The sequence below is a fragment of the Rhincodon typus genome, chromosome 13, assembly GCF_021869965.1.
Source record: "Rhincodon typus isolate 14 chromosome 13, sRhiTyp1.1, whole genome shotgun sequence".
Classification (NCBI taxonomy): Eukaryota; Metazoa; Chordata; class Chondrichthyes; order Orectolobiformes; family Rhincodontidae; genus Rhincodon; species Rhincodon typus.
Window position 1 is genome coordinate 42,136,203 of NC_063344.1, and position 13,804 is coordinate 42,150,006.

Consider the following 13,804-nt stretch of genomic DNA (forward strand, 5'->3'; position numbering starts at 1 on the left):
AAGATTAAGAGTACAACTTCAGTTCCAATCTTGCACGAGAAGCAGCTAGTTCAGTTATCATGGATCGCAGTAAAAGGGATAGCTCCAGCAGAGTTGCTAATGGGGTGAAGACTCCGCATCAGATTAAATCTGATCTTCCTGGATCTGGGGTGGAGGGTGAAATGGCATCAGGAACACCAATGCTGGACACAAGACTCTGCTAAACTAGAGAGACAGTTTACTTCAGGGGAGGAAGTTTGATGTAGGAGCCACGGGAATGGCCCTGCTTGGGTAAGAAGCATGGTTGATGCGAGGTCAAGTCTAATGATGTATAAAGTTTGGATGGGTGCGATGGTCCTGAACAAGTGCATGGACCATATGAAAGCTGCAAACTCACAAACGGTGCAAGATTAACACATGCCCGGCTCCTCGACTGCCTTTCCAACTGTTTTGGAACCCTTGGTTCTCCCTCCCATCAAGCATTGAAGATACCTCAGGATCTGAGATTGACACAGCGGATGTCGCTGTCACAACACCTTTGCCACCTGAAGTGGAGAATGAATTTCTTTCAAGATGCTCTGGGGCAAGAGGTGAGCTGGTGTGGGTTATACACTGCCCGTATCAGAGGCAGAGTTCGAGGAACCTGGCCTGGTGCTAAAATGCCCCAGGAGGAGCTGCAAAAGTAGAACCGGCCAATATCCTCAGACTCAGCAGGGGAGGGATGTTGTGATTGTAATTAGGTCAGCCAGGTGGACTTGCATAGAATATGAGTTTCCTGATTGGGACTGTTCATCAGGTCTAATCAGGGAGGCCTGGCTGACAGATATAAACAGGAGTGTCAGACATCTTCTTCACTCTGACAGCTGGTTCTGAGGGAGCTGGATCAGTGTCAAGGACTTTCCACCTGTAAATAAACGGTGACTTGGTGATGGGTGCCAACCTCTGCAGAGTTATTTCACTGACATCTCACATCTGCTGAATACCAGTAGTTGCCTGTCACTAGTTTTTATCCAAATTATTTGATTCATGCATTGAGTTGAAACATTATCAGTTTTAATCTAACATAAACTCAATAATCAGGCTTTGATTTCCGCAATCCACAGAACAAATTGCATTTACTGCTATGTTGCAAGGTTCTGGTATTTATAAATATTTATCTTTACAAAGGCCCTGCACTGGGCGACGTGTACTGTTGATTTATTCCCTGATATAGAGAGAGTTCGGGTCAGTAAATAAAAGGGTCATAACAGAGTGTTCATGATTTCTGTATTATTGCATGGAGACAACCTGTATTAATTTAAATAAGTTGATTATGATATCCCTACATATTAATTTGCTGTGAAATTGAACAACTTTTTTTAATGTTCTTGACTTGTTAATTATTCTGCATTTTGAAAATTTTGAAGAGGTGGACATAGATGCAATTATGAAAGACACTGATATATAGTTGCATTTATAAAGGTTATCATTGTTTCACCTGGACAATGCTATTATACATTTACCTTTGGACCAATATGGGAACATTCCCTACTAAGAAGCTACCACTACTAAAAGGAGTGACCAATTCTACCAAACCTGAAAGAACAGCTTAATTTGGACCCTATCGTGCAACAATAATCTAGTTCTTTAAGGTTTCTTCAACATCATGTGATCATTGGCTTCATAAATTCTCCATGAGAAGAGAGATACTCTGTCCCTATCATATTACTAATGCTCATTCTCTCATGGGATTCATACGTTAATCTATTTTTCAATTGTTCAACTACTGTATACTGCAAAACATCTGTTTTGATTGTAGACAAGAATTCTCATATTCTGTTTCTCTCTTTCTCTCAATTAACAATTCTCTTTTTCATTAATCCCAGCTCCTCTTACACCTGGCCATTGTAAATCACCATATTAATTACCTTGTTGCTGATCTGTGCAAAATAATCTTAGTCTGGAATGTTGCAGTGACATTAAGCAACTAATTTCCTTGTTTTGGAAAAGTGCTTCCTAATTCTAGCTAAATGTAAAACATACTGCCAAGTCCCTTGTTGTACTGTAAGATTGCATTCACCTAACTTCGGGATAATTCTCACTCAATCCTACTTGCCTTTTCTCCTGCTAAGCTGTTGGTGAGTTTGTTCTGTCATCTGAATCTTTCCCTGAAACGAACTTTAGGTTCACTCTATATAATCCATTCTTCATATTCTAGTCATATAAATTTACAAGATTTACAGGAAGCTATTCAACCCAACATACTTGTGCCAGCTCTCTGATGTCTCAATCACTTTCCATTTCCTTTACCCTTTTGCCTAAAGTATTTATCAAACTTCTTTTTGGGATTCTGCTTTCACTTTTGTTTGGGTAGGGCACCTGACAACCTCATAACATTCTCTGTATTTAGGAAATCATAACGTTTGCTCTTTCAATGATGATTGTAAGTTTAAGTCCTTGAAATTACCAACTTATCAACTTGGAAATAGTTTTTTTTTCAGAAAAATTACTTGTAACAATTCGAGAAGATTTTCTTTAGAAGGAAGAAATTAAAAAGAGATCCAGTTCCTCTAGCTTTTCTTAATTAAAGGCTGTCATGCCTGGTATCATTTAGTGAATCTCTTCTACATTCTTTCTCTAGACTTAACATCTTTCCTAAAGTAAGCTACCAAAACTAAATGAAATATTTTAACTGGTCTACCTAATGGCTTTTATTTGTTTCGTATTAACCTTTTGCTATGTACTTCATGTCCAATATATAAAACATAGGACAGTTTCATCAGCTTTCCCCCCGTTTTTAAAGATTTATGTTTCTGAATCTTTAAGTCTGCCTTCTGCTGTTCAACTCCTTTTATGTTGTACCATTATTTGCCCTTTATTTGTTCTTCCCCATCTCCAAAATGTATCACTTTACATTTATCTGCAGTAAATTTATTCTTAAGTGTCTTTCCAATCTCATCTTCCCTGCAAGAAGTTTGCTTAAAATACTCCTGCCAATTAATCTTGTTTCAAATTTTGTGTTATTTGCAAATTCTCAGATCTCCCATTTCAGACCTTTTATTCCTCCATAGTCTGAAGTTACCATGAGCGTCCTGCCTTCTCGATTGTATCCCTTACCTGAGGCGTGGTGACCATCAGGTTAAACCACCACCAGTTGACTGTCTCTTAGGCGACAGAAAACCTATGGGGCCCTGGGACTATGGTGACTTTACCTTATATGCCATGAGTTACTATGGCAGGTAACCTTTTATCTGAATGGTGATTTTACTTATTGCGAATTTAAGAGAAACTGGAATTGATGGCCATCCTGTTTTCAACGATGCCCTTGATCTTACTGTCAGCATGTGCCCACAGTAGTCATTCCTTCCCTCCATCATTGATACTTGTGATTAGATAAAAGATACTAATTGCTTAACTTCTCTTGAACCATCAGAAAATGTAAAATATATGGTCAAAAATACAGCTGAAATGTAATGTAATATTGCTACTGATAAAGTAGATTCACTTGCATTTGTTTCTCATGTTCAATATTTTATAATTAAAAGAAACCCTGCAAAATAGATTAGTTTGTAATAGAGTACGGTAGACACATAATGATTATTTTGGATGAAATTTACAGTGAAAAGTCAGATTAAACACATTCATTCGACTAGTTGGTAAATTTAAGTTGGTAAAGTTTAATGTGGCCGCAGGAATAGTGAGAAATTATTTCAGCAGTTTCAAAGACTTGTAAAGATTGTGCATGATTAATCCAAGCAACCCTTGTGTGGAAGTATCAAAAGTTGGAAATACATTGTTATCAATCCTTGAAACAAATAAGGTTCATCATCAAATCAACGTTTCCACGCATACGTGATAAATTCTTCCACGCAAAAAAATGGCATTTTCTTTCTGAGCTTCAGTCAAATATTGAGTTTTCCATTCTGGATATTTACTTATTGCAGCATCATATCCTGGCCATTCAGAGATGTTGATACATGAACATTTCCAACAAGGTTGAAGAAATCACCACAAAAACTTGGCACCAGGGCTCTTTCAACTTCTCAACCTTGCAATGTGGCACATAATAGGAAGGAGAGTTTCCGAACTGAGCTTTGGCCTATCCCTTTTTATCGGACCTTTCTACGTTTACACATACATCTTTGCTGGCTTCCTTCGTGTTACTATCATTTATTCCGAAATACTGGAGCTTTTATTATATTTCCGTTAACGCAAAATAAATTTTGTCCTTTTACAGGAAAGACAAATCGAGCGAAATTTTAACACCACTTTCCCCACCAACACCAACTGTTTGACCTGGTTTGTTCGGGACAAAGCTCCTCAATTGCAAGATGTTGCAACACTATCCTCATGATAGGTGGCAGAATGCTTCACTCCATGTAGATGGTGCCAGACCTACTTAAAATATTTCCAAGCATCTTCCATTTTTGTTGGCATAGGATTGAGTCCCTTCGTTTTGCGTTGCTCAGACTAGGAATGAAAATTCTGAAATCTACGACATTGCCGACACGAATTCTGTCGGTCGATATGATCGATGGAACAAGTGGGGCTCGTCACCTTCGCAATCTTTAGGAACTTTTAGAAGGAAGTCTTATCTTCAAACTCTGCAAGTGTTATTGAGTAATCCAGGAGGGGGGGGCTTTCTTTTTGTACACATGTGGGACCACTTTCAAATCCGGCATGAAATATAACCTGTTTATGAAAACTTCTAACGTTTCTGGATTTGTTTTGGATCCAACTTTCATCACAACACTTCTCTGTGAGATGGTCACTTGGTGTTAACCATTTACCCAGGCGAGGGCTCCGATCCGAGAATCCTCCAATAACTAACGGCGAGGGTGGGAATGCTACCAATCGGTATGGGAGTGGGTGGGATTTCCTGTCTGATGTGAGGCTGTAGCGGAGTGGAGGTGACACGTAAGACGGGAGATTGAGGAAAAGGCCTGGAACTTTTCGTTGCTGTGAGGTTAAAACACAAACAGTACTTTATTGCTACAAAGCTGTCTTTCAGCATACGGCTTGCTGCAACCTGACAGACTACAAAGCGGTCCACAGTCACTGCCTCGTCCTAAAATTAGATCGGATACTTTTCTTTGAAAAATATTGAACTTTGCAACTTGTAACCTGGAAAGGATTGTGAGCGAGAAAAAGCAGTTGAAGTTGCAGACACGCCGCTGCTCGAGTGAATGCTGCAAGCCTGATGTGCTCCTGTTTCATTAAAATTAAACATTGAATCGGAAAGGGGGGGAGCCCCCGAATTCTTCGCTTTGGAGCCGTCAAGTAGGCGTCTAGCTGGAAAAGGGGGGAATATGGGAAACAGTATGTGTTCCAGGCGACAGAAAAAGATTTTTCAAACTTTGTTCTTTCTTACAATAGTTTTTGGGTTCCTTTATGGTTTGTTGTTATATTACGAGATGCATAATCAGTTAAAGAAGGCGGAAACTCTGGCGTCGAAGTACCAGCAGCATCAGGAGGCTTTATCTGCACAGTTGCAAGGTACAGTGTTAAAATTCCGGGGTCTTTCTGTGTGTTGGTGTCAGCGTGCGACCAGACCTCTCGAGATTTTCTTTGTTACTTAATCGTGGCCGCTTTAGCTCGGGTTAATGCATATTAAATTCCAAGCCATAGCGTCTATAAATCCTAAAAAAAACTTTTTTTAAAATTTTTTTTTTTAAAAAAATGCTGTGCAATCTGTGTTAACACTTTTGTTAGGGTTTGTGTGGAAGACCCCAGACTGGATCACTCAGATTCCGAAGACAGTTTGCTGTAATTTTTAATGTACTGCACGGGGAAGCCACTGTGTTATACTGTCTGAAATTCAATTGCAGTTTCATATGGACCGGCGGAGTGACCCTGCACCTACTATTTTAATTAACGCTGCATTTATGAGCAGTAACCCCCAAGGAGGGGGCACACAGTTTGAGTTCCTACAGAGTAAACATTTGGTAGCGGTGAAAGGCGTGTCTCAGCGGAGGGGTGAAGATCGTACATTTCTGTTTCCCAACTGTGATCCTGATTGTAAATAGAGCCAGGTGTAAGGAGGTGACATGACCAGCCCTGGATTGAATCATAGGAACTGTTCTCTCTGTTTCTGTACTTTGCCACAAAGTTGCTTCAGTTTTCGGATCTTTGAGCTCACCGTTTTGAAAATGATCGCGGCTCATGGAGTTGCAGTCACTCTCCGAGTGAGCCATTCCGATAAATAAAGCACCGATGTAGGTCACAGTCCTCTCCTGAGTTTTTCTCCGTGGCTTTCATTGTCGGTTAAGACCACTTCTTTGCTCAGCCGCCTCACTGTGCCATTTCCCACTGTACCATCACGAACCGTTGCTGGAGTGCTGCGGACTTTTCACGTTCAGGTACATGAGTTCCCAGGAGCTCTGACTTCAAAGGGGCTCTGTAACTCGCGATTACCTCCCTACCCCCGCCGAACCGCGAGGCCCTCAATCGGGTGGCTGTTTCTCACTGGCTCCGATTGGTATTAAATATACCTTACTTTTTTAAGCCACGTGATTTATAAAATCAGTTCACGCTGGACATCTCCAAATTTAGTGTAGTTTATGGTAAGAAGCTCCATGCTTCTTGTTTGCTTCTACACCCATTTGGAGAAAAATGTGTAATTCTCTTGATAATGAACTGTAATATTCTGTTTGGACTATGTTGGTTCACTTTATTGTCTCGCTTTCACTTCTGGTTTTCCAAACTATGAAACACACAGTATTTTCCTAATCTGTGACCGTGTTCACCTCATCAACCAGTGTTATTAAAGCAGTTACATAAAGTAGAAAGCATCACTTAATTTGAAAATAGCTTAGATGAGCTAACAGCCTAGCAGTGTAGGACCTGTCCTAATACTCCAAAGACATAAGTTTAAATTCCATCATACATATTTGGAATTAGATTTAGTTCTTAAGAAAATACAATTAAAATACTATCAGTTACAATGAAACTCTTGGATTGTCATAGAAAGCAACTGGTTCACTGTTAGGGAAAGGAGCTTGATGTTCTCAGCTAGTCTGACCTAATCGTGACTTCAGTTGCACACGAATGTGGTTGACTGTTAACTGTCCACTGAATTAGCTATTTAGTTGCAGCAAACCAGAACACTAAAAGACAAAGTTTTAGGTCATTAATTTTAGGCTTGTCAGTAGGGTCTTGACAATGTAGGTAAAATAACTTTTTCGTTTTGATAATGAGCATTGGAGCTATTGTGTTTCAAATCCTCTATATTTCTTTGAGGGTGTGGTGACATGTTTCATATTTTAGTAGACCTCATTGATAACAGATTATTAATGTTTTAAAAACAACAGATGAAAGAATTCTTGTTTTCACCAACAATTTACAAAACAGTTTGCTTATTTTTTATTCAGTTCATAAACATTTTACAAGTTTTGATATATTGTATCTTTTGATCACAAAAATGGAACACTCCCCTATAAAAGCGACACCTCACAGTATGATGCCATTAACTTTTGCTCCTTCAAAAAGTGAAGAACATCAGGTGACTGATATTTGCAATTTAATGAAAATTAGTGATTGGCCATTGGACATTCACTGCAGCTCTATTACAATGGGAAATTGAAACATCAATTTATCTGACAGAATATAACTGATAACAACTAAATAATATAACAAAAACTTTGATGTTTTTTATAAATAGTTTGTAGATGATATCGTTGCCTTTACTGAACATAGATCACAGAATAGCACTTTGAACTGATCGTAATGTTGAACAAATGCCTTCACTGATTTGATGTGTGTTTTGCAAACTTGGACTGTGCAGGTCCTGTGCTAACTACTCATAACTGAACAAACACTCTCACCTGCATGAGGGATTCCTTCATCTACAACAATGCTGTTTAAAAGGCCAATCAAAAACTTAGAGACGAGATGATTTTGAATTCAGCAAAATTTGCAGAAATAACATTGAATGACTTTGGAAATATTGTAGTGAGTTGCTTATTTCACAGTGAATGTTGCTGCATCCGGCTATGGAGAGTAGAGGAGTAGTGAAGCTATGATGCTGGCCATCATAAGCACTGCATGCAGTTGGCTTTCACTACTACAGTGTTAAGGCTGGGCTGCATGCGATATTAAATTGAAGTTTGACAGGAGGAACAAAAGGCTAACTGGCAGGCTGTTAATGCACCAGACGTCTCGGTGTGAAATGCTCATCAGCGATTGCCTGCATGTTGCCCCATCAAAATCCTCATCTGAGAACTTTGTCTAGAATTTGTCTGAAAACTTGCTCTTTGTGGATCTTTTAAAGGGACTATCCTTTCTCCTGATCTTGTAGCATTCCATTCCTTTTCAGTGTTTCAATATGTGCAGATCCTTAACTCTACCACTCTCCAAGCTTTGCACATTGATAGCATCTGCTCTGTTTACTTCTAGTGTTTGAACACAGTGCTGCTGCTTCATTGGATGCCCTTGCTTCTCCTCTTGAGGCTGGTATTCATTTCTCGGCTGCAGTACTTGAGTAGCAGAAAGTCAGAAGGGGAGGATTTGGGTGAGTGAATGGAAGAGGAATGGAAAGCAAGAGGCCCATGGACATGCCATCTGGAGTTTGTACTTCATGTCAAATAGAAGGATGTAGGAGAGCTCAAATTTGAGAAGGATCATAGCCAGATACATCTCTCATCCTAAATGTTCTTGCTTGCTCTAGATGCACCACTTTCTACCAATGAGGTCCTATGGATGTAGAGCATCATATCCTCCACTGAATTTAGCCAATCTGTACTTCCTTATGTTCACTTCTTCTTCTCCCTGTGGCTATTGGCCATCTTGTTCTGCCAGAAAGAGGAAGAATATCAGTGATTGTGTTGCACTACGCTTCTGTGAAGTGACTGTCCACCTGAACAGCTGCAGGTTTGTGGAAGCAGTATGAAGCTGGCATCTTTGGAAATTTTGTGAAGGTAGGTGAAGTATCTGAATACCAGACCTGAGGCCTGAGTGGTAAAGAATACTGATGAGTGATTACTGGGGAAGGGTTTGATGCTGCAGTGGGTAAACAATGTCGTGTGAAGAAACATTCACTGACCTTGATCACCTATGGACGATATTGAAAGTGTTGCAGTACTATTGGCAGACTCTTGGGGTAAGATGCCATGAATTGACTTCTTTGGCGACTGACCCCTTTTCTGTGCAGAGTATTGCTTGTGGTCATTCTAGCCCTATTCAGAAAGATAACCTGTCTCTTTGTTGACCTCTTGGACCATTGCCTTCCTTAGCTTTTGGTCCATCTGGCATGCTTTACTTTCCACTCCGTTCCAGCTGAGTGGCATAGCAGCAGCTTTCTTCTAATGAGTGGAGCTCATTCTCAAGACAGGCACGCTATCTTTAAGAGGTGCAGGCACGTTGGAATGTTTGTTAGCCATAGTGCTGGGACAGCAGCACAGATCACATTTGCTTGAATGTAACAACAATACAAAAGACAAGGCAGCAACAAGTTTGTATATTACCTGCTTCTGTGGGGCCAGGCATGAGATTTGCTCCCAGAAATAGAAACAAATTAATTTCTAGTTGAAAAATGCCTTGGACAGATAATCCCTATTAATGAAGTCTGAGACAGCAAACAGATTTAAATGCCTTCACTGACCAGCCTTGTAATATATGGCAGATCTTCATTGTCACTTAATATAGCCTGTAAAATTATTCCGAAAGAGTTCCTTTACCAGTGGTTAATGCAATATCATCTCTGGTCTAAACAGTTGGAGAATTTTGGTTTGTTAATTCCTTTTTAAAAAAATTGTTATAATTTAGATACTTTGCTGTACAATTAAATATTACTCTGTCAGAAAGCTTTGCATATCTCCTTACACCTACATCTGATTGATTGATTTAACATCTACTGTAGATTGTTTGCATTCTGCCAATTTTTAAAATAACTGTCAAATTGCACTTGCTTTTACATACTCATCATGCTGCCACAGCAGACACATTGGCTTGACAGAAGGGCAAATGTATCTCATCTGAAGGGCTAAGCTATAGGAATGTGAAGACCTGTGTTTAGTTTGGACAAAGTTCGTTTACTAACTAGCCTCAAGCAAGTAACTTGTGGTTTTTGGGAGATGGAAACAAAGCATTTCGTTATATTGTCAGTTACAATATTGTGTTTATGTCAGTCCTTTTGTGGACAAAAAGCTGTGACAACAGGGTGCAAAATAAACAATGTGTTAAGCATCTGAGTTTGTACCAAATATGCGATACTCTGAATTGTGAATCTGTATAAACTCTTGCCTGATTAATGCTGCTCCATCTTCATTGTCTCTCAACCAACAGCTTGCTGCCAGTCTTCTAAAGACAGTATTCAGTTTGAGCATTACTTTCAAGATAAACGTACTGCAGAAAGATATAAATGAAATCTAAAACTGTCGGAAGCCTTTTAAAGATGAGATTTCTGTTTCTGCAGTGCCACTGAACCTCTCCATCCCAGAATAGAGCAGTTGAAATTGTGAGGTTTCATTCGGGTAGCTAGTAAATTGTTTGTGAAGATCTTTAAAACATTAATTTTAATTTTCTTTATGTTTCTGGGTTTTGTCATCCTCTTTTAATCCAATCATTCATTCTTTCTTACTCTATACCAATTTGACTTTAATTCATCTTACTACTTTCTCAGTTGTTACTGTGTTTTTCCTTCTCAATTCTTGTTGGTTCCATCCTTCACCAGATGTCCATTGCTCTCAGCACACCATTAGCACTTCTTACCTCCAGCAAATTATGGCTCTAAGACTTTGGAGCTTAAGAGTGGGGAAAATAAAACAAATGGGCCACATGGTCTGGCTCTGCTGTCAGCAAATTCTGGACAATGCCTAACTGCTGGAGGAACAATGATGTCACATTACTGTTTTGCCAAATCCCCCTCACTGCAGTGTGTGGAAGTAAAGTTTTTGCGGGAACTGAATTTGGGCAAATATTCATTCTAGAAATACTTTCACTTGTCACAAAGCGGTGCATATAATTTCATTTTAAATTATGGTATTGAGGGTCCTCTACTGTAGCAGTGAGTGCACTTGGAGTAAGGTTAGTGCTTTGTTCTGTTAATCTTTTTGTTGAGGTTTGTCACGTTGATCTGTTAGTAAAACTGGCAGGGTTTGTGTACAGTTTGAAGCCTACCTACTGTAGCCTGTAGCATCTACTGCTTAAACAATGCCTGTGTAAATACTTGCAATGATCAAAAATGAAAAAGGCTTCCTCCACCATCATTGCAGTCTGGGAAGCACTAGACCACTGAGCATTAACTGACATTCAGTAATTCTAAAATATAAATGATGGAAAATTAAGGTTTCAAAATTTGACCTGTTAAGTAATTTTGACCAGGAATTGCTAAAGTATTCCAACAGTATAGTTAACTGTTTACTACTGACGTACCACTGGTGTTAAGACACATTGCACATGTTTAGACTACACAAACGAGATTCAGATTATAAAATAATATTTTATAGTCATGTCCCAGAAGCTTGGTACAGGCTAAGGTCTTCAAGTATGATGACAGTAATCGGAGCATTCTAAAATTTAAGGGATAATTCAATAAATGTATTCGCTAATGTTGATGAGCAAATGTGTAAAAAGTAATTATGGTTAGGCAGGATGGTGGAGTAATCAGATCAGCCATGATCCTATTGAATGGCAAATGGCCATTATTTTTGTATCTTCCTATGTAATACAATTGGGAAATACATACTTCTTGCTTTTGTTAAAAAAAATTGTGTTTAAGCTTTGATTGAAGACATTTGAAATTTCAATTACTGAGGAAAATTTTGGATACAAAAAAAAACCAAGAAAGCATGTTGAATGACTTGAGGACTTGGTAGTCATATGAGTCATAGTCACTTCCAGAAAATCTATACCATATCTATGGTATAGACATCCTTCTGAGAAGAATAACATCTTTAACACAGAGAACAATGCATGCTCAACTGCTAACTTCTGTTATAGCTCCTTAAAAGAGAGAAGTAGCAAAGAAAATTTAAAAATAAACTTATATTATACTCCCTCCTCACATTTTTAAAAAAAACTGTAAACTGAAATATAGGGTATTATGTGTAGGTATTTTCCCAGATAACATATGATTTTTGGTATTGAGCCTAGACTCAACATTTGTCCACTTACCATGGATATCAACCAAGACAAGATACTTTTCCTCTTCTACCTCATTTTTTGTGCCTGATCGTAGAATGCAAGAAATCGTGGTTTTTTTTTTTTTCTTTTTCTTTATTCATTTATGGGATAAGGGCTGTGCAAGCTAGGCAGCATTTATTGCCCATCCCTAATTGCCCAAAGGGCAGTTGAGAGTCAACCACATTGCTGTGGGTCTGGAGTCACATGTAGGTCAGACCAGGTAAGGATGGCGGTTTCCTTCCCTAAAGGGCATTAGTGAACCAGATGGGTTTTTCCTGACAATCGGCAATGGATTCATGGTCATCATTAGATTCTTAATTCCAGATATTTTATTGATTTCAAATCCTGCAGTGCTGGGATTCGAACCCAGGTCCCCAGAATATTATCTGGGTCTCTGGATTAACAATCTAGCGATAATACCACTGGGCCATTTACTTCCCTGGATGGGATCATTTCCCTGGTTGGATCACTTTCTTATTTTGAATTACACCTATAGATTTTCACCAACCATTCAATATCTCAGTCTAACTTTGACTAACAAAAATAATGTCTTGCCACTGTTTTCATACAGATTATCACTGTTTGCTTTTCATGAAGCTCCTCTAACAAGCTCTCTCTACCCTTACTGGAATAATAACTCTTGAATCCCTGAGAGACCGTCTTGATCAACACGCATTTCATTTTCGTACATGAAATAATTTTGCAGCTCCTCATCAGCGCAATATTTAAGCCAGTCATTCATTACATAATTGAACCCTCACTGAGCATTGCATTCTTTTTCTTCATTAGTTTTACTGAGCAGACACTGGAGTGTCACTTTTGTATGTAAAGTAACTCACAGGTACCTTCAGTGGGTGGAATAAGTTAGTCGTGCAGTGAATGTGTACATTGGTATAATCTGCTGATTTATATTAAGTGTTGTACTAATGGGCCATCGATACCAAAGCTCATCCCTGAAGCTTGCTGCCACATGGGATAGTGCTTCCTTCTTTGAACCAAATATGATTGTAACTGCTTGGTTGTCAGCTAACAAAGTAAGAACCCTACTTTACAAATACCTGTGGAACTTAGTAACACGACTAGTGATCATTAATGCCTTTATCTCAAGATGTGAATAATTTTGCTGTGACAACTTTGAAGTACATGAAGCATATGATACAGACCTCTATACATCATTTTGCATTATATGACATAACACCACACCTAATCCCTGTCATGAGGCAGTGCACACTAAAACCACTTGTTTCACAAAGATCATGATGGATCAAACAGCATCAATAGTCATTACTTTCAGCATTTCGTCAAATACTTTTTGACACTCCTCAGACCTATTCCATCTTTGAACAGTTGAAACTGTGGACAGATGTATTAGCTAAGTCAGGATGATCTAAGAACAGAACGTAACAGTCCCTATGGATGTTCTAAGTTCTTCTTTGTTCACTGGTCTCTTTTTTGTTTCAAATTCCTCTCATCCTTCTCCTACTTTCACCATCTGTTTGGTGAATCAGGTATGTTATATTCAATACCACAAAAAAAACTTCTTAGCTTTGATGCCATGCTCTTGAAGTCAATCTATATCTTTTACAACTTAATCTGTCTTCTCCGTCTTATTGCTGAGTAGAATGTCACCAAAGAAACAAAACAAACCTTTCATCCCATTTAGTACCTGATTCATGATGCTTTGGAACATTGTGGGAACAGTGGACACCCCAAGTGGTAACCTTTC

The 13,804-nt window shown here is 38.9% G+C and overlaps 1 protein-coding gene across 1 annotated transcript in view; it reads left to right on the forward strand.

The window, feature by feature from the left end:
- The first annotated feature begins 3,652 nt into the window (after positions 1–3,652).
- Positions 3,653–13,804, forward strand: part of golim4a (golgi integral membrane protein 4a) — a 99,360-nt gene continuing 89,208 nt past the window's right edge. The window contains exon 1 of the mRNA XM_048604582.1: positions 3,653–5,454. Coding sequence (XP_048460539.1) covers positions 5,268–5,454 — 187 coding nt within the window. The 5' untranslated portion in view covers positions 3,653–5,267. The remainder of the gene's footprint in view (positions 5,455–13,804) is intronic.